The 20,719-nt window shown below is 40.2% G+C and overlaps 1 protein-coding gene across 3 annotated transcripts in view; it reads left to right on the forward strand.

Moving 5' to 3' along the window:
• Positions 1 to 14,333, forward strand: part of LOC126503444 (ubiquitin carboxyl-terminal hydrolase 45-like) — a 35,409-nt gene extending 21,076 nt beyond the window's left edge. For all 3 annotated transcript variants that reach the window (XM_050145140.1, XM_050145141.1, XM_050145142.1), the window contains 5 exons: positions 1,079 to 1,745; positions 2,689 to 2,786; positions 7,085 to 7,171; positions 9,043 to 9,196; positions 10,831 to 14,333. In XM_050145140.1, the coding sequence (XP_050001097.1) occupies positions 1,079 to 1,745; positions 2,689 to 2,786; positions 7,085 to 7,171; positions 9,043 to 9,196; positions 10,831 to 10,961 (1,137 nt within the window). In that variant the 3' untranslated portion in view covers positions 10,962 to 14,333. The remainder of the gene's footprint in view (positions 1 to 1,078; positions 1,746 to 2,688; positions 2,787 to 7,084; positions 7,172 to 9,042; positions 9,197 to 10,830) is intronic.
• The last annotated feature ends 6,386 nt before the right edge of the window (positions 14,334 to 20,719 follow it).

Raw genomic sequence — 20,719 nt, forward strand, 5'->3', positions numbered from 1 at the left:
TGCTAGCTCTTCAAGCATCTTGCCAATACCTTATTTTTCTAGAGACATGTCTGGTTGTTAACTATTCTATTAAAATAGAAACCACTCTGAATTTGTATTTTATTTAAGGAGACTGCTTTTTATATGAAATAATTTGTACTGACTTGGCAAACTTTTAGAAGTCTTATCAGTGACAAAACTATAAAAGACATAATGTGTGGTTTTCTCTTGTTATTTTTATCTTACTTGCTAGCTGTCCATCTGTTTGTCTGTCTGGATTTTCCTTTTTCTTTTTCTTCTGAGACAGAGTCTTGTATTATAATTCTGGCTAGCCTGAAATTCACTATTTAAATCAGGCTGACCTGAAACTTGCTTCAACCTCCCACGTTCTGGGATTGCAGGTATAATCTTTAAATAAAGTCTATCTTGTTTCTACCTTAGCGTGGCTAATCTACTTGAACATGTTCCTTTTCTAACAGTGGAGAACAGGAGTACTTTGATGAGAACCTTGTGGGTTGGAAGTGACGAAGGCACTTCAGGTTCTGATGTGCTTTTCTAAGCGCTGACTAAAATATGAGTGTGTAATGACTTTTAGCTTTTGGTGCTTTGTTTTGGTTTTGTTTGTTTATTAGTTTGTTGTGAGACAAGATCTCCCTATATAGTCCTGGCTGTCCTGGAACTTGCTCTGTAGACCAGGCTGGCCTCAAACTCACAGAGATCCTTCTTTCTCTTTGCTTCTCAAATCCTAGGATTAAAGGTGTGCACCACCACTGCTTGGCTATTATTCATCTTTTACTAGACCAAATACGTAATGGTGGATATAGATGTCTTATGTCTCCATGAAAGGTTTAAGTCTCCCTTGTATCCCTTCTACAGAAGTGCCATTTCCTTCCTCACACACAGCAGCCACTGTTGTTAGTCTCCTGGGTAACAGTTTAGCTTTAAATTAGGGCAAGTTAGTCTATCATCTGTTGATTCTCGTTAAGGTAGGTTTTGAAATGGATCTCAGAGAATTGTTTCTTTAATAATCATGGAAAATTAAATAGGACTTAGCGACATTTGTTTTCCATAAGGTCACAAGATTTCTGTCAACTTACAGAATCCACTGAATCATGACAGAAAACCTTTAAGAGAATTGCCATCTGGAGAAGAGAGAACTGTTGTAAAGCATCAGAAGGATGAAAACTTTGAAGGGAGCCGGTTTGCCAGCATCCTGAGTACCGAGTCGTCACTGAACGAGAGCCCCACCGATGGCAGTGAGAAAGAAGCCGGCCTTTCCGAAAGCAGTGTCGACGCCGACAGCGAAGCCTCTGAATCCGAGAGCACATCCCAGCAAACCGTACTGTTCCTACCACCAAGTGGCGATCCCTGCGGGCTTCCAGATCAGCACCCGCACCTCTCATTGGCAAGTGAATTGCCACACACCACGGAGACTCACAGTGTTGACGAGGAAATGGCTGAAGCGGTTGCTGAACTTCATTTGGGCAGCCCTGTGATTGGAAATAGAGATTCTGACAGGGAAAAACATCCACTAAATGTCCCCAATAATTTGTGTTTTTCAGAGGGAAAACATATGAGGTTTCATAGCGCCCAAAATGCTTTTCAAACCCTTTCTCAGAGCTATGTAACGACTTCTAAAGAGTGCTCCGTGCAGTCCTGTCTCTACCAGTTCACGTCCATGGAGCTGCTCATGGGCAACAATAAGCTGCTGTGTGAGGGCTGCACCGAGAAGCGGCAGCAGGGCCAGAAGGACGCCAGCTCTGCAGGTGAGCCTCTCCTTGCTTTGCTCCTGCTTCCTGGTGGAGGGTAGCCGCCAAGTGGCCCATAGCTCCCCAACGGGGCCACTCGAAGAACCTGTGTGCATTGAGCCACTGTCACAGGCCTTGTCCCACTTGCCTGTGTCTCTGCGCTCAGGACACTGGCCAGGCAAAGTAGATTCCCAGTAGACGTGGCAGTCACTAAGGAAAAAGAAGTGTGTATATATATATCTGTGTCTTGAAAATACAAACCGATGTATTCTCATCTGAGGGATTTGAAACCTTTCCAAAATGCCCTTAAAATTTACAGTTGAATCTCTAGTGGGATTTGAGATTACTGGCCTTTCCAAAGGCCCTCAATCACCTATAAACATGTTTACGCCATGAATCTAGTGTTTGCTTGGTTAAAGAGGGTGTTCTCACGTGATGAATTTTCACTACATGACAAACATAAATGACTGGAAAGACTACTGTCAGTGACGGCTGTGCTGTTGTGCAGGATGAGAGAGGGCTTAGAAGGTAAAGTGTTTGCTGAAACAAGCATGTCGACCCAACTTCTGGTCCTTGCCCCTGTGTGAAAGCCAAGGGACGCATCCTGAAGCCCGAGCACGTGGGAGGCAGAGACAGGCAGATCTCTGGTTACATAGAGACCTCCAGTACAGCCAGGGCTACGTACAGAGACCCTCCCTGTCTTTAAAAAAACAAAAAACAGTGATGGTAGTGGTGATGCACACCTTTAATCCCAGCACTTGGGAGGCAGAGACAGGCGGATCTCTGTGTGTTCAAGATCAGCCTGGTCTACAAGAGCTAGTTCCAGGACAGGCTCCAAAGCTACAAAGAAACCCTGTCTCGAAAAATCAAAAAAAGGGTGTACGCCAGCACAGATGTCTATCACATTCTAAATAATATGTTCAATGGAATTTTACAAGTAACTTGGTTGTATTTTATGCAGAAAAGAAAGCAGGAGGAGTTTATACTAATGCCAGGAAGCAACTACTTATATCAGCTGTACCAGCTATCCTAATTCTTCATCTTAAAAGATTCCACCAGGTAAGAGTCCATTTACTAACACTATAGTCAGTTTCAGCATATGTTTGCAGAGCCCTGAGTCCTAGGGGAAATGGTTCAGCATTTCCTTGAATTAAAAAAATTGTGAGATGACCTGCACTGGTTGGGCGGGGGGGGGGGGGGGGCACAGGGACGGGACTTGATTAACAGTTTTGAAAAGTATTGCAAAATTTAAGTGGTAGGAACTTCAGTGAAGGCTCTAAGTGGCGTGTGGTCACAGGTGTGTTTAATGGAGACTAAATGTTATCAAGAAGAATTAAAGGAGCAAAAAGGCAAAGCCCACATGGCTTTCTGAGCTGTCATGAGCAGGCTGAGATTGTGTTTGGGCTGGGCAGTATTGACTAGGGACCCAGGAAGGCTTCAAAGGAGGCTCTACAAGACTGCTGGATGGGGTGGGGGTGGGGGTGGAGGGAGGGACACAGGACCGGACACCTAGATGTTTTTAGTGTCTAAGAAAAGATGGCTTACTCTCACTGTTTATCATTTTAACTTTGTATCTTGTTCAGTGGGGTTTTGTTTTTCTTTTTGGTGTTTGGTTTGAACATAGGGCATTCTGTTTGCGAGGCAGATATGCTCTGCCACTGATCTACATAGCTTGCTATGTTTTTCTTTTCTATTTTAAGTTAAAAGCATGGTCTTGGGAAGTTGCCCAAGCCAGTCTGAAATTTTCTGGGTAGCCTAGGAAGGCCTTGAAATTGCAATCTTTTTGCTCTGGCTCATAGGCAGCTGGATTATAGACTGTGCGGTCAACCCTACTTTTTTTTTTTTTAATGACTTTCAATTTCGCTGGAAGAAGAAATAAATATAGACTACTAAGTTTCTTCTTTTGTTTTTGTTGTTTTGAGACAGGGTTCCTCTGAGTAGCCCAGGCTGTCCTGGAACTAGCTTTGTAGACCACCCTGGCCTCAAACTCAGAGATCTGCCTGACTCTGCCCCCCAAGTACTGGGATTGAAGGCCGGGTCCACCACTGCCAGCACTAACTTCTGTTTTTAAATAAGAGGGTTTTTTTGTTTGTTTATTTTATATTTTAAAATAAAATTAATGCTTTCAGAGGTAGTGGCGCATGCCTTTAATCCCAGCACTTGGGAGGCAGGAGGAGCTCTGAGTTTGAGGCCAGCCTGGTCTACAAGAGCTAGTTCCAGGACAGGCTCCAAAGCTACAGTGAAACCCTGTCTCTAAAAACCAATCAATCAATCAATAAATTAATTAATTAAAATAAAATAAAGTTAGTAATCGGGGACTAAGTAAATCATTCATTTGGTAATGTGGTTAGTAAAGGAAGGAGAAGGGGAGGGAGGGAAAAGGAAAGAGTTAGATATTTGTTAGTGATTAAAGCTCACGCCTTGAATCTCATCACTGGGGTGGGGAAAGTGGGGGGAAATCTTTGTCAATTCAAGGACAGCCAAAACTATGGAGAAATACCTTGTCTCAAACAAAAACAAAAGAACCAAAACACAACCAAAAAAAAAAGCTCCTGATTCTCCAGAGCCAGAGTTACAGGAATAGGTATTTCATTACAGTGCTTGGTATAGTTCACCTCCACAGACTGTGAGCAGAGAAGGGCTTGCCGAGTGCAGAGACTAACTTGTTTTGTGTTTGGTACATTTATCCTCTTTAGGAACAACTTAAAAAACTTGTGTGCTTCAGGGGAGCTATTTATGAATACTTCAATCCTTTTTTTGTTCTGAAGCTAAATGTAACCTCAACAAAGCCACTGCCTTGTTCCCAAGGGTTGGGAATGGTGGGGACGAGTTCCTAATAATATCTAACATTTTGTTTCATAATATCTGTAAAATCTTGTTTCTCTGTATTAAATTAGAGCTATATTTCAGAACCAGTCACAGCACTTAAAAGCAAACCTCTATTCAAAATCTTTGTCATAGGTATACCAAATAGATTATATAACCATGCAGACAGCTTTTAAAGAAAGATGTTGACCACAATAGATAGGTATTGAGCTCTAGAAGAAAGAATACAAACTTTAGTAAAGTACGAAATAGCTTCTCAGCAGCCTCAGACTGACTAGGGAAAACAAAGTTATTCACTAGTGTGAATAATCTCAATGCTGGTATTGGTTGCTTATATAGGTCACTTGATGAAAAAAAGAGGCAAAGAAATTGAATATAGGTTGAATTCCTGGATATGATTTCATAATTTCATATTGGCTATCATGTGAATCCTTTTATCATGATCATCTGGGGACTGTGGAAATGGCTTAGTCCATAAAGGCCTAACATGTAAAGGAAGCACCTGAGTTTGATCCTTAGAATCCATGTTTAAAAAGAACTCGACATGATGGTATATGTTTGAAATGTCATCTGAGGGGAGGCAGAGACAAGCTGATCATCCAGGGAGTCTAATTGGTGAGTTCTAAGCCAGTAAGAGACTATCTCAAAAAGCAAAGTGATGGCCAGGTGGTGGTAGTGCAGACCTTTAGTCCTAAACACTCAAGGGATAAAGGCAGCAGGCAGATCTTTGAGTTCAAGGCCAGCCTGGTCTACAGAGTGAGTTCCAGGACAGTTAGGGTTAAACAGAGAAACCCTGTCTCAAAAAAACAAACAGAAAAGCAAAGTGGTTACAGTTGAGGAAATGACATCCAAGAAATGACATCAGAAGTTGTCCTCCTATCTCCTTGTGTATCCTCAGTACATGTACACATGCCTGTTCACACCTACATGGAGGAGCACACCTACAGGAAGGAGCACACTTACAGGAAGGAGCACACCTACAGGAAGGAGCACACTTACAGGAAGGAGCACACCTACATGAAGGAGCACGCCTACATGAAAGAGCACACACATTTACACACACACCTACAGATCACCTGGGCAACATTAGTTGGTATATTTTTAAGTAATTTTTTTTCCTTAAAGAAAACTCAGAATACAGTGTGACAGATACAGTGTGAAGTTGTTTGCTTGGTATGCAGTGAGGAGACCGGTGATGAGGGGACCCTGCACAAAAGAGGGCATCTGCTAACGCTTGTCTGTGCACACTGCAATTATAGTTTTACCTGTGTTATTTGTGTGTGAGTACACATGCGCAGCTCTAAAGGACCGCTTTAGAGTTGGTTCTCTCCTTACACCGTGGGTTCCAGGGATTAAACTTAGGTCATCACACAGTAACTGCCTTCTCCTGCTGAACCATCTCACCAGCCCTCCATTAGTTTTTATTACCACACAGTAGAGAACGCACATTTGTCAAGGTTAGCTTTGGAAAGTAAGAATAGAAAAAGAGGTAGAACTGATGAACATGAAAGTTCATTGTAACATTTACTTTTATTGAAAAATATTGCAAGTGTTCTGTAGCAAGAATAATAAAACCCAGAGACAGATATAGGGGTTAAAGCTGAAGGTCAGAGAAACAGAGCAGTCAGCCACTGCAGAGACCTTTACCTCTACCAGTGCTCGGGCCAAAGGGGTGATCCTCAGTCTGCCTAGACTGCACTGTCTCCACCACACTCCAGCAAGTGTCTCTCTTCTTCTTTGTAGTCCTCTCTCCACCCAGCCATATCACCCCTGTTTCCACCTCCCTAGTGCTGGGATTAAAGGTGTGTGTCTCCCAAACACTGGGATTAAATTTGTGAACCACTATTATCTAGATCTGTCTCTGTGCAGATCTGTAGTGCAGAGAATAGCCTTGAACTCACAGAGATCCCTCTGCCTCTGTCTCTGGAGTCCTGGGATTAAATGTGTATGCCACCTCTCCCTGGCCTCTAGTGGCTTATCTTTGCACTCTGATCTTCAGGCAAGCTTTATTTATTAAAATACAAATAAAATACACTGCAGTGTTTGAGTTCTTTCACAGTGAGTGAATTTCATTGAATTTTAGAAATGAAAAGAACCTAATAAGATCCAATTGTACCCATTTTCTGACTTGACCTAGATGAGATTGCCTGCAGTCAAGTTCATTTTTAACTAGTCACTGAGTTAGGTATCCTTGACCCTTTGCTGACCACATTTTCATGATAGTATGTGTCAGGATTAGCTTTTAGCATATTAAACTTATTTTTCCATTAATTGTTGTAAAAACTACAAAGTAATTATTTACCTTATTCATGGCAAAAAAGATCCCCTGTGAACAAATAACCTTTCTAATAACAATATATGACATTTAATTTTTAATATGTGAAACTTGATATGACTTATTAATCATATTGATCATACTTTACTTATATCTATGAGAATAATAACTTCTAGAATTCTACCTTTGGTTTTAATTTACATAGTACTTTAAACTTAAGATTGTTTTACTAAAAATATTATTTTGTCTTTTTCAGGCTGGCTTGAGTCTTCGTAAAGTGAACAGACACGTAGATTTTCCACTCACCCTTGACTTAGCACCGTTCTGTGCTGCAGCCTGTAAGGTATGACATATTAAGACATGTTGAGGTTTTGCTCTTGGCTTTTTACCTTTACCCACCACCCAGCTCTCAAATAAATCATACATGGATGCTTATTCTTAGTTATGAATGTCTGGCTTTAGCTTGGCTTGTTTTTTGCCAGCCTTTTTTTTTTTAAACAAACTCTTTTTAAGATGTATTTATTTATTTGTCTGTTTATTTATTACGTATACAGTGTTCTGCCCTCATGTATGCCTGTTGGCCACAAGAGGGCACTACATCTCATTGTAAATGGTTGTGAGCTATCAATGTGGTTGCTGGGAATTGAACTCAGGACGTCTGGAAGAGCAGCCAGTGCTCTTAATCTCTGAACCACCTCTCCAGCTCTCTTGCCAGTTTTTCTTAACTTAAATTTTCCCCGACTACCTTTTACCTCTGGGCTTTTTCCTTTTCTTACTTCTGTATATGTTATTTTCACTCCTAATCCCTGGCTCGCTGGGTGGCTGGCCCTTGACATCCTCCTCCCCTTGTTCTCTCATTGTTCCTCCTCTTCCCCATTTTCTCCTCCCATTTATCCTCTCTGCCTGTCAGCCCCACCTATCCTTGCTCCTGGCTTCAAGCAAGAGTGAGGCAGGGACGGGCAGATCTCTGTGAGTTCAAGGCCAGCCTGGTTTACAGAGCACATTCCAGGACCGGCTCCAAAAGCTACAAAGAAATCCTAACTCAAAAAACTGAAAAAAAAGAATTGAGACTTTTTAAGCTCAGTGTTTAGTTTTTGAGAACATTGTGTTTTTGAAGTACCCATTCTAAAGAATGCCTGACGTATTTAAAGTAGACAGAACAGTACAGTGAACCTCCATCTTGCATTCCTAAAAGGCTCAGGCTGTGGCCAGTCCTCATCCATATGCTTTTGTCTTCTGGTACTGCTTTCCTCTTTTACGTGTCAGCTGTCATTTCATTGTGCACGTCTAAAATATAATAATTCCTCTGTGTTCTTTTTCTGTTTTTGTTTTGTTGTGCTTATCTTTTGAGATATGATCTTGCCCAGACTGGTCCTGAACTCATGAGCCCCCTACCCTAGCCTTCCAAGTGCTGCTGGGGTTACAGGCTTGTACCACCCTCACTACCATATATTTTCCTATGTAGATTGCTTTCTTTTTGTGGGTGGGGGTGGCAAGTGAACCCAAGCCATCTCACATGCACTGGGCTTTATGTTCCTCGCCCTCTCCCATTTTAACACAACCACAGTGTCAGTTAATATATCTTCATATATTAGTGTTTATGTTTCCTGCTGTCTCATAAATGTGATTTTTCTCATAAATGAATTATATACTAACTCATTTTAAAAATCAATACAGTAGTTAAAATGAATTAGTTTACAAATAAATCAAAGATTCCTATAATACTATTTTAATGCATAATTTCTTCTTTTTCTTTTTGGAATCTTTCTTGTATTTTGCCATGATTTAGGTTTTGATGATTATCTCTCTATCATTATTGTTTTCTACATGCAAACAGTTGTAATTAAAATAGATTGGATAAATTTGGGATTGATAATCTCCCCTCTGTTTTGTTTTCTAATGCAGTTCCGTGGCGGGCTTTCTGTTCATTGAGAAGCATAAGTATCTCAGTATGTTTTGGTTTGGTTTGGTTTTTGTTGTTTGTGTTTATTTCTTCGAGACAGGGTTTCTCTATGTAACAGTCCTGACTGTCCTGGAACTCAGTTTGTAGACCAGGCTGGCCTCAAACTCACCGGGATCCAACTGTCCCTGCCTCCCAAGTGCATGCACCACCACCGCCCAGCTTCTCAGTATGGTTTTAAGAATGTTTCTCTTATGCATTTACTTTTCCATGCAGTGTTTAACTGAATTTTACTAAATCTTTTTCTTTGAAAGAATATAAGTGTGGGAGAGAAAGTTCTCTATGGTCTCTACGGTATAGTGGAACACAGCGGCTCAATGAGAGGAGGCCATTACACTGCTTACGTGAAAGTGAGAGTGCCCTCTAGGAAGTTATCTGAATATATGACTGGAAGGAAAACTGTACCAGGTAAGTATCCTAAGTATAGTTTGTTCTTTTTTTTTTTTTTTTTTTTTTTGGTTTGTCGAGACAGAGTTTCCCTTGTATGTATATTTTATTCTTCCAAGTGGAAGAATTCTCTCTCTCTCTTTTTTTTTTAAAGAAGTGAGTTATAGATTCATTTTATTAATCTTAAGTCTGCTTAGATAATCTTTAAGACTCTTAATAATCACAAAGTAGTATCCTTTTAGGTAGTATGAACTGACAGGTGATTTTTTTTTTTAAAGTAGTTCAGAGAGGTCGTAGTGTGTGTGTGTGTGTGTGTGTGTGTGTGTGTGTGTGTGTCAGGCCTGGGGACTTCTGGGTAACCCTCCTTTCTGCCTCCCATCTCCCCATAGGGCTGTTGGGATGACTGATAGGCAACATTGTTCTCTGGCTTTTTTTGTTTTGGCTTTGGGATCAAATCAGTTCAGCAGGCTTGTGTGGATGGTGCTTCTGACCACTGGGCCACTCCATCAGCAGCACTACCCAGCCTTCTGAAGCAGTACGAGGTCCTCAAAAGAGTAGGGCATGGAAATTTGCTAGCTGTGCTCAAAGGCCATTAGATTTGCTTCCCCATTCCCTGTATTTTTTAAGGTGTATTTTTATGGATATTTGTGTGTGAGTATGCAGGTGTGTGTTCATGTGCAGCTATGAATGCAGTTGCTTATGCAGTTCAGAAGAGGTGTGCCCAAGAGAAGAGTTATAGAGGTGATTGTGATTTGCCCAGCATGGGAGCTGATAACCAAACTCCGATCCCCTGCAAGAACAGTAAATGACCAGTGCATGCTGAGCCATCTCTCTCACCTCTCTGTTATTAGTTTTTGCTGTTGGTCGGTTGGTTGTTGTTTTTGTTTTGACATAGGGTCTCACTACACAGTCTGACCTGGAACTCACTGTAATAGGTCAGGCTGACCTCACAGCGATCCACCTCCTTCTGTCTCCCTCATGCTGGGATTAAAGGCATGCACACCACACCCAGCTCCTTTATTAGTTTTTAAAATGTATTTATTATTTATGTGTCTGTGTGCTTACTGTATGTACATGTGCATATGTTTGGAGGCCAAAGAATAGTTTTGTATAACTCAGTTTTTCCTTCCACCTTTGTGTGGGCTCCAGGGATCAAATTGGTGGCCAGGATGGTACAGCAAGCACCTTTCCTTACTGTGTCGTCTCTCAAGCTCCTCCTTCTTCCTTGTTGGTGAAAGTGAATCTTTTCTCTGGGAAATTAAGTATTAGAAGTATTTTACTAAATATTTAAATTAAAATTTTGTTAACTGGCCGGGCGATGGTGGAGCACGCCTTTAATCCCAGCACTCGGGAGGCAGAGGCAGGCGGATCTCTGTGAGTTAGAGACCAGCCTGGTCTACAGAGCCACAGAGAAACCCTGTCTCGAAAAACCAAAAAAAAAAAAAAAAATTTGTTAACTGGAAGTAACTATTGGTATAATTTATTAGACACATTGGTGCCTTGGAACCATTAGTTCATTTTGGGTAATAATTTAAGAAAAAAACTCTTAAAGCAAGATGTTAGAATTAAATATATTTTATGATGTATGTGTTTCTGCTTACAATTGAGAGGATGTAAACACACTAACTGTAAAATTGTTCTTTTTGTTCTGCTAGGTTTGAAAGAACCTGATAGTGAATTGGGAGGCCATTGGGTCCATGTCAGCGACACTTACGTGCAGGTGGTTCCAGAGTCAAGAGCACTCAGTGCACAAGCTTATCTTCTTTTTTATGAAAGAATATTATAATCATCTGTCAACTGTTATTTACCTCATTTTTATTTTAGTGCTGCAGTGGTAACCGTATGTGTAATGTGCCTATGTGCTCTTAGGAATAGTGCATCCTTCCAATGTTACTGAACTTTTCCATCACGTGATGAATCCTTTGAAAACAAATTAATGTGCCAGGCGGTGGTGGCCCACGCCTTTGATCCCAGCAGAGGCAGGCTGATCTCCATGAGTTTGAGGCCAGCCTGGTCTACAGAGTGACTTCCAGAATAGGCAGGACTACACAGAGAAACCCTGTCTCAAAAAATTAGACAAAACAGATCAGTTAATGCTTTCAAATTGCTATTCTTAAATGATAAAATATATTTCATGTTAATTTTCATGTCCTTGGAGATCCCTTTCTCAAAAAACAAATCTCTTTTGATAGTAGTAGAAAAGTCCCCGTTATGCTGCGACTCGCCATCAGACATTCAGAGAGGGTGGTAAACAGACTCATCCTCTGATGTGCTGTTTCCTAAATGTAACACAGCCTTCCTGCGTGTATGTACTGCATCTGCTGTTACAGTTCACTTTCTGTTTTAGCCTTTTAAAATCTTGCCCGTTTTGAATCACACTTCACATTTTTATGTGCTTGTCGTTTTCTAGTAAAATATTGAAGTCAGTCTATAACTCTGACAGGAAAACTGTTCATCCTTGTACCCACTCCACTGGAATCATCTCAGGGCTTTGCAGCGGTGTCTGTGTGTTACTATACAGGAAATGTTGCTATAACAGTCGGAATTAGTGCCTAATGCAACATGATCACTTTTTCATAGTTTATCAGATTCGCTCATGTAAAAAGGAGCCACTGGAATTTTGGTAGTGTGAGTTTACAAGTAATGTATCGATTAGCTTATTGCTTAGAAAATTTGAAAATATTAAAGCATTTCATAATCATTTGTGGTCTGTTAAAGATAATTTGTAAGTGACTAGCTAAGGCCAAAATGAAATTATAGGTAACTGTAGCACATAGAACTGGTAAATAGAAGTTGATAATTTATATAGGACATAGGATACTTTAAGGAATTATCTTTGATTATAAATTAACAAATTATATTTATAAATGGTAGAAAATCATATTCTTATCATTAGCAAAAGAATATAATACGTTTTCTACTTCTATACTTCAGTAAATATTAAACAGGGTGTTGTCTTCATCAGCATCGTTTAAAGTGAAGGTGGATAGCTGGGATGTAGTTCTGTGACTGAGCACTGACCTGGCCTGTGCAAGGCGCTGGTTCAATCCCTGGGAACACAAAGATTCAGGTGGGCTTGGCTTTTATTTAATGGGGCACAGAGTTGCTACTTCTGTTTCCTTTAAATGATTAAGGAATAACACAGGATAGTTCCCCTTCTAGAACTCAAATGATTAAACTGTGAACACTTGGCATGAGAATTATTACTACCCAAAATTTAATAATCACTGAGGTGGTTACTGACACATGGTATTGAACCAAAATGTAAGGGAAAGGTTCGATATCCTAACCGTCGGTGCCAGCGGGTAATGCCGTGGACAAATGTCAGGAGAAACCTTTCACCAGGATCGAGCCTTTCTGACGGGCGCAGCATTATAAAGTCCCCAGTCTTGATATGTGGGTGGGTGGAACCGATTTGTCTAATGCAGAAATTTTAAAAATACCATTGTATAAATAAATTCTATTTTTAAGTTGTGGAGGAAATTCCAATGGTAATTCTATTGACTTTTCATATTAAAGATGGACAAATATATTTTATCTGCAGAGCTCAGTTGTGTCCTCTAAAGAGAGCTTTTCAGTATTTTTTGTTTCATAAAAATCCATTGACATGGAGTAGACAGGCACCAGAACAAGGAGTTAGAAAAATATTTTATTTGTTCAAGTTGGCATCTTGGTCATAGCAATTGTTGTCCCCCATCCCATGTAAATAGTTACTTTTTTTTCTCCTAGAAAAGATCCTATTAAGAAATATACCGCAGGGAGGGGAGAGATATACTGTGGTGGCAATATAATAGATGAGAGAAAAAATTTAAAAAATAGCAGTGGTGATGTACACCTTTAATTCCGGCACTTGGGAGGCACAGTGAACTCAGTCTCTGAGTTCAAGGTCATCATGATCTACAGAGTGAGTTTCAGGACAAGAGAAACCCTGTCTTAAAGGGGGGGGGGGGACAAGAGGGAGGGAGGGGAGAGATCTAGACAGATACTCATACCAAGCATATAACAGTATTTTATCACCTTTTAAAATGGGAGAACCTAAATCTGTATGATTTATACATTATTCTAGCAGTGACAGGCAAATAAAATAGTTTTATTGTTAACCTAGTGCTAATTGAGGAGATGCTGAAGTGTATTTTTTTACGATCTAAAGTTAGATTGTTTTTCTTGCCATCTAAAAATGAAAGTGAGTGGTTTGATTTTGATACCTAGAAATTTCTTATCAAGCTTTTGTAATAGAGAAAGGTTACTCAAGGTCACTTGAATTTGTGTTTTTATTTTGATGTTTCCATAGCACATTTGTAGGGATTTTAAATTGTGAGGCTACTGTAATAACAACAGTTTCCAGATTACCTCAGGAAACAGTGCAAATAAACAGGAATGTTTACAGGGCAACTCAGCTACTTAGGGTTTTGGCACAGTGAATTTGAGAAATAAAGGAAAGATGTTTTTAATATAGAAACTGGTTTACAGGGTATCTTAGCCCCAATTCTCCCCTTGTTTTTCCATACTTAAAATGGTAAAATTTTGATGATGTGCCAATTATGTGATTGTAACATAAATAAATATACATCTATATTTAAGATACATTGTTTAATGTTTCAAAAAATTATATGATGATCACCTATTTAAGTGGTCAAGGAAGTGATTGTTATTATCAGCTCAGAGTAATATATCAACAGCTAAATTACTGTATTTAAAAACATTTAGCTTGCATGTGTGACTAATTAGTGATTTTATGTAATAGTTGAATAAAATTTCCTGACGATTTAGATGTGAAATGTCACCACACATTGAATTTTTGTAGCACAAAATAACACCCTGCCTATGTTCATGAAGTTATACTCAGCTTATTTTTCTGCATGACATCTGATCAAATAAACCTAAACCCATAGGTGCAATAAAATCAAGCTATTAGATAGCATTTATTGCATTATTGGAAAAGTGGTTTCTGTATTAAAACGTTTTTGTTCATGTAGAAATCATCAATTCAAATGTGTTCCAAAGATAGATGATTATTTTCAAGTATCAATACTAAACTCATGGTAGCATTCCTACTCTCATGTATTTTTACAGTATTCAAAAAATCTACAGAACTTAGCATCATTTTGGCATTACTGTATGTATAAACATAATAAATATTAAATTCTTATGTTAATAATTTGGTCTTGGAGGTTTTGCATTATTTGTTATTGAGTGTTATAGAAACATTGTGTTTATAATTTAGTCTCCTTGGCTTGCTATAACAAAATATAATTTGAGGAATTTGTGAACAACAAAAATTTATTACCCCTCTCCCCTGCAAAAAAAAGCCGGGCGGTAGTGGTGCACACCTTTAATCCCAGCACTCAGGAGGCAGAGGCAGGTGGATCTCTGTGAGTTCGAGGCCAGCCTGGTCTACAAGAGCTAGTTCCAGGACAGGAACCAAAAGCTACAGAGAAACCCTGTCTCAAAAAATCAAAAAAAAAAATTATTTCCTACACTTTTAGAGGTCAGGAAGCTCAAGCTCAGGACACAGAGTCACTGTCCAAAAGACATCCACTTCAAATTTTCTGATAATGCCACCTCAGTTTGTTTACTTGATCAAAAGGAGAAAGAAGCTTTATGACTTCTCTTACGAAGGTCCTCATCAGATTTTTGTTTATTAATTTTTGTTTGTTGAGACAGGATTTCTCCGTAGCTTTGGAGCCTGTCCTGGAATTCACTCTGTAGGCCAGGCTGGCCTTGAACTCACAGAGACCTGCCTGTCTCTGCCTCCCCAGTGCTGGGATTAAAGGCCTGCACCACCGCACCTGTGGGACCTCATCATATTCATGAGGGCTTCACACCCAAAACCTAATCATTTTCTAAAGGCTCCAGATCATGTACTCTCACCCGGGTGTGTGTGTGTGTGTGTGTTTGTGTGTTTGTGTGTGTGTGTGTGTGTGTGAGAATCCCAACACTCGGGAGGCAGAGGCAGGCAGATCTCTGTGAGTTTGAGGCCAACCTGGTTTACAAGAGCTAGGACAGGCTTCAAAGATATGGAGAAACCCTGTCTTGAAAAACCAAAATAATAATAATAATATTTTAAAAAAAGAATGGACTATTTTAAAATAAAAAAATCTGCTCCCAACCTGGTGCTGGGGATTGTATCCAGTAGTTCTTCCACTGAACTACATCCTTAATCCAGGAATAAAAAAAATCTTACACAGGCCATTTGTAGTATTTGCAATCCTGAGTGTTCAACCTGCCAGCTATTTCTCAGGATGATTTGAGTCATTTAGATAGGATTGTACACTATTAAGTGTGTTGTGTACATGTTTGTTTTACCATCTTTGAAGTCATGGAACTTTCTCAGGTTATGATGAAAGTTATATACTTTCATTTTATTCAATCACTTAACAAATGCTTGTTGATTCCTGCTCTCTGGCATTAGGGATATAGCAGTTAATGCAAGAAATCTCTCAAGAAGTGAGGAGTAATGAGAAAATATGCAATGTGGCAGTGTCTTAGAACACTTTTTGTGGCTGTGAAGAAAGACCACGACCAAAAGCACTTGGGGAAGAAAGGGTTTATTAAGTTAGCACTTCCACATCACAGAGGCATAGGATGGTAACTTGGAAGCAGGAGCTGATGCAGAGACCATGAAGGAGTGCTGCTCACTAGCTTGCTCGCCATGGCTTGCTAAGATGGCTTTCTTAAAGCACCTGAGACCAGCCCAGGGGTGGCACTACTCACAATGGGCTGGGCCCTCCCACATCAGTCACTGATTTGAACATGTCCAGTAGGCTTGCCTACAGTCCTGTATTAGAGAGGCATTTTCTCACTTGAGGCTTATTCCTCTCCTCTGACTCTAGCATGCGTTGAGTTGACATAAACCAGCCATCACATAAGGAAAGAAATCTCAAACAATATTGCTTACAAACTATAGGGAATAACATCTGGCAAAGAAGGCTGTCCCAGAGATAACAGCTCTGGTTGTACCAAAAAGAAAGTCAAAGAGAGAAGAGTTAGTCTTAATTTTAGGGCCCCCTCTTATAACAGAAAGTGAGAAAAGAAATCTTGATATTTGTATGTCCCCAAAAAACATGTGCTGAATATTTGTAGTTTTAGAAGTTTGTGGGTTAGCCGGGCGGTGGTGGCACATGCCTTTAATCCCAGCACTCGGGAGGCAGAGGCAGGCGAATCTCTGTGAGTTCGAGGCCAGCCTGGTCTACAAAGGGAGTTCCAGGACAGGCTCCAAAAGCTAGAGAAACCCTGTCTCGAAAAACCAAAAAAAGAAAAAAAAGAAAAAAAAAGAAAAAAAGAAATTTGTGGGTTTCCTAAAAGCATTTTCATACATTTCAAGGATTACTCCCAAGTAGAAATACCTAAAACGTTTGCAAATAATTGTGATATTTCATTTGTATTTTGATAAAGCTTGTCTGAAGTTCAAAGTAAAACAGCCACACTGATCAGCCTTATAAACCAGGCAGTGGTGACATACCTTTAATCCCAGTAGCCACACTAGTTTGCCCTAGAAACCTGGGCAGTAGTGGTGTACACCTTTAATCCTAGCCCAAGAGAGGAATATAAAACAAAAGGAGACAACTCTCACACACAGTCTCATTCTGAGTTTCCTGGAGATAGGATTACCATTTTGGACTGAGGAAGAGGTAAGAGCCTTCAGGTTGACTTCCAATTTCTATCTCTGGGTTTTTATTAATTGTGCTACAAATAATCCTGTATTATTTTTTAAATGGTTATTTTTATTTTATGTGCATTGATGTTTTGCCTGCGTGTGTGTCTGTGTGAGGGATCCCCTGGAACAGCTACAGATAGTTGTGATCCACCATGTGGCAGCTGCGAATGAAATCAGGGTCCTCTCCAAAAGCAGCCAGTAAGTGCTCCTAACTGCTGAGCTCTAACAAGGTCCCAAAACTCAGACTCTGAGACCTTAGCATAGCTGAGTACATGATGGAAGTGCCATTCAGGCTGTAAAATTCAGCATATAGTCAGCACCACCTGTTGACTGAGTTTTCTGTCCTGCCTGTTTCCCGCAGTCATTAAGTCCTAAAGAAATCACACAGAGGTCTACATTAGTTATAAACTGATTGGTACATTAGCTCAGGCTTCTTATGAATTCTTATAACTTATATTAGCCCATTATTCTTATGTGTTAGCCACATGGCTCAGTACTTTTTTTAGCGAGGCAGTCACATCTTGCTTCTTCTGTGGCTGGGCCAGGACTGCCAACGAATGGGTTTCCTTCTTCCCAGAATTCTCCTGTTCTCATTGACCCACCTCTACCTCCTGTCTGCTTGTCCCACCTATACTTCCTGCCTAACTACTGACCAATCAGTTTTTATTTAAAATATAATTGACAGAATACAGAAAATTGTCCCATACCACTTCCCCCTCTTTTTTTTTAATAAAAAGAACTCTGAATCTAATATACGTTGTTTAGCTTTTCTCCTGACCATTATCCATAATAACTTGTAACCAACATTCTAAACAAAGAAAAATATCCATAGTCCATTTTTTTGTGAATGTGGCATAGTTTTCCAGGCTACTTCCTGCTGGTTGAGGGTGCTGATAATCTTTTTTTTTAAATATTTATTTATTTATTATGTATACAATATTCTTTCTGTGTGTATGCCTGAAGGCCAGAAGAGGGCACCAGACCTCATTACAGATGGTTGTGAGCCACCATGTGGTTGCTGGGAATTGAACTCAGGACCTTTGGAAGAGCAGGCAATGCTCTTAACCGCTGAGCCATCTCTCCAGCCCCGGTGCTGATAATCTTATGGGGACCTAAAGAAAATTTAGAATTATGATCAAGTCCTGACTGGAGTATTCTGTGAGGCTTGATCATCTCAGGCAGCATCTATTCTCTTCCTTTTTTATTTTAAGGACTTTAACCTTTTTATTTTCTCTCCCAAGCCTGCATATATTTCTAACACACTGTAAAACATTTAGAGGTTTTCTTCATCTTTGAAACTCTCTTTACTGTATCTCTCTTTTTTTCTGACCACATGAGTCTATAATTTGCTAAGCAATATGGGTAGGATTAAAGCAGTGGCTTTGATGGCTAGATCCAGCCCATTCCTCAGCTTCCTGAGGCTCCAGCCTCATGGTGGAGGTACTGGCTGTTGCCATGCCAATCAGTTTATAATTAATGTAGATCTCTGATTTCTTTGTGACCTAACGACTGCAGGAACCAGGCAGGACAGAAACCCAGACAACAAGTGGTACCCAACGTGTGGACGACTGTATCCACATAAAGCCTGACAGAGCCTGGGAAGTAATTCTAGACAGAAAAGAATAGACTTAAGCACAGCTTATTGATAGTAGCACTTTCTCAGGTGGGCTCTGTTTGCTAGTGGCAAATGCACCTCATTTAAGAGAGGCTTCCTGACTCAGCTTTACCTGCAAAATCTTGCAGCTCTTTTAAGAGGTCCTGCCATGAAACACTTAAATGGTGTTGAAGAAAAGCTGACTACATGCTTTTTGGTGGTGGCAGGGACCTTGAAAAGCCATAGGGTTGTGTCAATAACCACCTGCCAAAACAAAAACAAAGTCCTAATTCATTGAAGGCTATAGTTCTGGGAAAGTCTCTAAATGTACAAACCTTGCTTTTTGGCTTCTGTAGTTCTGCTTCTGAATGGGCATCTTTAATATTTGAACATGGAAGATGTGCACAGGAGTGGAAATAGATAAAACATTGTACTTTATAAGCACTGTATCCAAAGTGGAAAATTCAATATCTAATAAAACAGGTGGAAAAATGGAATGTCTAATAAAATATTTAAACTGGCAAAAAAAAGTATGTAAAAAAAAATCAGGTCGTAATATTTATGCTTCAAAACTCACCCTGAGCCGGGTGGTGGTGGCGCACGCCTTTAATCCCAGCACTTGAGAGGCAGAGGCAGAGGCAGGCGGATCTCTGTGAGTTCGAGGCCAGCCTGGTCTACAAGAGCTAGTTTTAGCACAGGAACCAAAAAGCTACAGAAAAACCCTGTCTCGAAAATCCAAACAACCAAAACTCACCCTGAGAAAGGCTCCAGGCTACTCTGGGATCCTGAATACCCAATTTAGTCATCAGCCAGCTAATAAAGACTTTCTATCGGTTTAAGCCTATGTCTAGTAAATACCAAACAATAGACGAATCATTCCTCCAGCCCCAATGATCCTGTAATCCTGTCTTTCTTTTTTCTTTTTCTTTTCTTTTCTTTTTTTTTTTTTTAACTTTTTGATTTTTTGTGACAGGGTTTTTTCATGTAGCCCTGTCTGTCCTGGGACTAGCTCTGTAAACCAGGACACCTGACTTAATCCTGATTTGTTAGGACAAGATGGTTTTTTTTTGTTTTTGTTTTTTTTTTTGTTTTTTTTTGCTTTTTCGAGACAGGGTTTCTCTGTGGTTTTGGAGCCTGTCCTGGAACTAGCTCTTGTAGACCAGGCTGGTCTCGAACTCACAGAGATCCACCTGCCTCTGCCTCCCAAGTGCTGGGATTAAAGGCGTGCGCCACCACCGCCAGAAATTGCATTAATATTACCAAATCCAGTTGCCTAAAACAACCAAAGTTGCGCCTGTGTAGTGGTGTGCATCTTTAATCCCAGCACTCGGAAGGCACAGGCAGGCAGATCTCTGTGAGTTTAAGGCCAGCCTGGTCTACAAATCAAATTCCAGTACAGCCAGGGCTATTACAGAGAAACCAGGTCTCAAAATCACTCCCCACATCCTCACCCCTCCCCTCCCAAAACACCAACCAAAGCTGTTTGTTATTCAGAACCCACTGCATTCCCACAATCCACAGAGAAAACTATCACCCTGAAGGGAAGAGAAGATCTTTACCTGAAGTGTGCCATTCAGCTCACTAGCTAGTAGTCATGTGACCCTGTAGACTTTAAGGGGGAGAATGGGACTTGTAAGTTTACTAGAAGTCTCTGTCTCAAGACATACTTCTGGTCACCAGGTTCTCAGCTTTTCTTACACTCTTGGGAACACAATGACTCCCTTTTCAAAAGTCATAACCTAGGCGGTTTTAATCCCCTATAACCAGTTTTCTGAAAGTGTGTTTGATTAGGTTTAGGTGTTGTCTCTGGTGCTCTGAAGACCCAGGAGCCAAAATGTTATAATCCCCACAACTTCAGGAACAGTGTTGGAACAGGAACCAGTAAGCATTCTCACTTAGGAAGAAGGGGGTTGGAGACAGTGCCAGTGTCATTTACTATGGGCGTGGAATAAATTCATTGACTTTTCTGACTATAAATTACAAGGAAAGTTTGCTTGCAGTTAACATCTTTGGCCACATCTGAGTGCTTTTGCAAAATATGACTTACAAGTTGCACAGCTTTTTGAAAAGATTATTTCTTTGTTGATCAGGAGATGTTTTCTCTTTTTGGTATACAATTGTGATGTCTATTCCTGGTTGTCAACTTTACTACATCTAGAATGAACTATAATCCAGAAATGGAGGGCATGCCTATGAGATTTTTTTTTTTGCTTGGTTTTAAGTGGGTGAATCCAGTTCTAGTCCAGACTTCTGAGGTAGGAAGACACACACCTTTGATATACATCTTTTTTTT

Source organism: Alexandromys fortis, unplaced genomic scaffold (assembly GCF_014885135.2).
Source record: "Alexandromys fortis isolate MF-2015 unplaced genomic scaffold, M_Fortis_MF-2015_v1.1 scaffold_2_1_26212458, whole genome shotgun sequence".
Lineage (NCBI taxonomy): Eukaryota > Metazoa > Chordata > Mammalia > Rodentia > Cricetidae > Alexandromys > Alexandromys fortis.